Source organism: Lactuca sativa, chromosome 4 (assembly GCF_002870075.4).
Source record: "Lactuca sativa cultivar Salinas chromosome 4, Lsat_Salinas_v11, whole genome shotgun sequence".
Lineage (NCBI taxonomy): Eukaryota > Viridiplantae > Streptophyta > Magnoliopsida > Asterales > Asteraceae > Lactuca > Lactuca sativa.
This window is the reverse complement of record NC_056626.2, coordinates 163,528,520-163,531,929: the sequence shown is the minus strand read 5'-3', so window position 1 is coordinate 163,531,929 and position 3,410 is coordinate 163,528,520. Positions and strand designations below refer to the sequence as shown.

General features: G+C 38.4%; 1 protein-coding gene across 1 annotated transcript; it reads left to right on the top strand.

The window, feature by feature from the left end:
• The first annotated feature begins 412 nt into the window (after positions 1-412).
• Positions 413-2,405, top strand: LOC111902726 (uncharacterized). The gene is made up of 3 exons (XM_023898537.1): positions 413-766; positions 1,621-1,920; positions 2,118-2,405. Exons 1-3 carry the CDS (start codon positions 413-415, stop codon positions 2,403-2,405), a joined length of 942 nt encoding a protein of 313 aa, XP_023754305.1.
• Positions 2,406-3,410: the final 1,005 nt, after the last annotated feature.

The window sequence follows — 3,410 nt, the reverse complement described above, 5'->3', positions numbered from 1 at the left end:
GACAAAAAAGGAAATGGACAATGGAGGATGTGCATAGACTTCACAGACTTAAACAAAGCTTGTCCAAAAGACTGCTACCCGCTACCATCAATTGATGAAAAAAATCAAATCCTTACATGGGCACAAATGGATGAGTTTTTTTGGATGCTTATAAAGTATATTATCAGATACACATGCATGCAGGGGATGAAGAAAAAACTTTTTTTCACATAGAGAGAGGGACATTTTGTTATATAAAAATGCCATTTGGATTAAGAAACGTAGGGACAACACACCAAGGGTTAGCGGACAAAGTTTTTGCACCACAGATCAGGAGAAATATTGAAGTCTACGTGGACGACATGGTTATCAAGAGTAGAAATGATAACTGCTTTCTGCAAGACATAACGAAACTTTTTCCAACTTAAGAACAATGAACATGAAATTGAACCCTCAAAAGTGCATATTTGGGATAGAGCAAGGAAAATACCTAGGGCATATCATCATAAAGGATGGCATAAAGGCAAACCCCAAAAAAGTAGAAGTGCTGCTAAAAATGCGATCACCAAGGGTGGTGAAAGAAGTACAAGCACTTAATGGAAAACTTCCAGCATTAGGATGGTTCTTGGCAAAGTTTGCTGAGAAAACATACACTTTCTACAAAAAATTAAAGAGATTATTGGATAAGAAGACTTTCTATTGGATGGAAGAAGCTGACAGTGCATTTTGCAAACTCAAGGTGGCGTTCGGTGAGCTTCCCACCTTGACATCGCCAATACCAGGAGAGGTTTTAACCATGTATATAGCAACATCTAGAACTGCAACAAGTGCAATATTAGTGGAAAACAGGGCAGAAACAAGTGCAAATATATTTTATAAGTCGTATACTACAAGGAGTGTTGGTGATTTTATATCACTAATGTTATTTAAGTGTAATGGGGTTAATTTGTTGATCAATGTCACTTTTGACAATTATTGAACAAATCGCATGGTGTGGAGTGCACATTTGTTTAATTTTGTCTTTGTTGAAAGTATACTGCTATTTAGGGGCGAATCCCCTAAACCGACGGGGGTCCGGGGGCAGTGCCCCTGGTAGCAGGGTCCAAGGGGCAGAGCCCCTAGCTGGGATTATATATGTTATGTTACTATATTAAAATTGCATCAGAAATCCGGATTTTTGATAAATGTACCCAATTTTGTGATCCATATTCTACACCCGGATATAAGGTTGTTTATGACAGTTTGTGGACAGTTTTAGGACATAAAACTGTCATGTGGCAGTTTTAAGACAGGAAGTTTTTTCTGTTATATGATCATATCCGAATCCGTGGTTGGTACACTTCTTCTTCATAACATCAAAACATTCTCTCTTCTGTTTTCTCTCAATTCTGAGTCTTATCCGATTAAAGATTGGGAGTACCACCCAAATACTTTAATCTGAAAGTGAAAGCCACAATTCTCAGAATTTCCAAGTTTTCTATACCCCAATTCTAACAAGGAGCAGAGATGGGATGTTCAGATATGGAGAAGCTAACATTATGCCTAGTCAATACATCAAGAAGATTAAGAAGATATTTCTTGGCACATACGATCGAAGTACTCACAAATATCCCATTATGAAAAGTTTTATTGAAACCAAAGAAATTTGGAAGACAAGCTAAATGGGCAATGGAACTAGGAGAGCACGAAATCATTTTCAAGCCACGAACCAACAAAAAAGCACAGACATTTGTAGAATTTATCACCGAAATAGCAGGCCAGAGGGAAGTGTCGTCGATACTTGAGTTAGATAGCAAGACTAAAGACATGAATGGAATACAAGAAAATCAATGGAGGCTATGTTCTGATGGATCCTCTTACATAGAAGGCGCAAGAATTGGACTAATATTAACAAGCCCAAATGGGGAAGAAATGACCTACGCGTTAATATTGGACTTTCAAGTATCAAACAACAAATTGGAATATTAAGCACTCATCGCACGGTTGCAATTGGATATTAAGCTGAGGTGTGAGCACATACATGCCTTTACAGACTCGATGGTCGTCGCCAACCAGAAAAAATGGCTTGTATGAAATTAGAGGACGGAATCTGGCACAATATGCAGACAAAGTGAAAAAAATTAACAAAACAATTTAAGAGCTTTAGATTAGAACATGTGTCGAGATCGAAGAACAAATGCGCTGATGCATTAAGAAAGCTTGCTTCATCCACTTTTCCCCATCCAACCAAGAAAATATTGGTAGAAATAGTACACGTAAAAGCAATAGACGAAAAGCCGGTAATGTCAATAGTAGAAGAAACAAACGACTGGAGGAAACCAATAATGGAATACCTAAAGAAGGGAAAGCTACCTGCGGATGACAAGGAAACTAAGAAGCTAAGGGTTAAGCTACCATCCTTTGTAGTGGATGAAGGCATATTGTAAAAAATGGGGTATTTAACACCTTGTTTATGATGTGTAAACGGTAAGGAAGTATAATACCTCATACGAGAACTACATGAGGGAGTGGAAGGAGCGCATGAGGGATCACGAACAATAGTACGCAAAATATCACGGATGGGATATTACTGGCCGACCATGTATCAGGACACAAAATGAGTGATATAAAGTTGTGAAAAATGTCAGAAACATGCACCAATCCCACGAAAGTCGCAAACCATAATGATTAGCATTAATAGACCATGACCTTTTATTCAATGGGGAATAGACATCGTTGAACCATTCCCAGAAGCACCTGGGAAGGTCAAGTTCTTAGTAGTCACAATAGATTATTTCACCAAGTGGGTCGAGGCGAAACCATTGGCCATAATCACAGGTCATAACATGATCAAATTATTTTGGAAACAAATCATCTGCCGATTTGGAGTACCACACATACTAATTTCAGACAATGGAACATAATTTTCGAACAACCTCTTTTAGGAATGGTGTGAAGAGCTCCGAATAAACAAAAGATTCACCTCAGTGCCACATACAAAAGCAAATGGTCAAACTGAAGTCACCAATCGAACAATCATACACGACCAAGCAACAAGACTAAATGAGGCCAAATGATGATGGGTGGATGAACTCCAAAGCCAGTTATGGGCATATCGAACAACAACACGAACGAAAACCAAAGAATCACCTTATAGCCTAGTTTACGGATTGGAAGAAGTGATGCCATTAGAATTGATTATCCTCACAAATCAAACGAAAAATCTGGATATGGACAGTAATGATGACAACATATGAACAAATCTGGATATTTCTATGGAGCCAAGAGAGGTAGCACCAATACGGTAAGAACATTATAAAAAGAAAATAGAAAGTTATTACCACCAACGAGTCAAAGGTTTCTGTTTCAAAGTAGGTGACAAGGTATTACGAAAAAATGAAGCCAGTAGGCAAGAGCTGCAGGGAAAACTGCGTCCGACATGGGAAGGCCCA

Excerpts from the sequence above, each read along its gene's own strand:
- LOC111902726 (XM_023898537.1), top strand. The coding sequence starts at position 413 with ATGAACATGAAATTGAACCCTCAAAAGTGCATATTTGGGATAGAGCAA. Across the intron at positions 767-1,620 it reads CATCGCCAATACCAGGAGAG|AAATTTGGAAGACAAGCTAA; the intron begins GTTTTAACCATG and ends TTGAAACCAAAG. Across the intron at positions 1,921-2,117 it reads CGTTAATATTGGACTTTCAA|AGCTTTAGATTAGAACATGT; the intron begins GTATCAAACAAC and ends AAACAATTTAAG.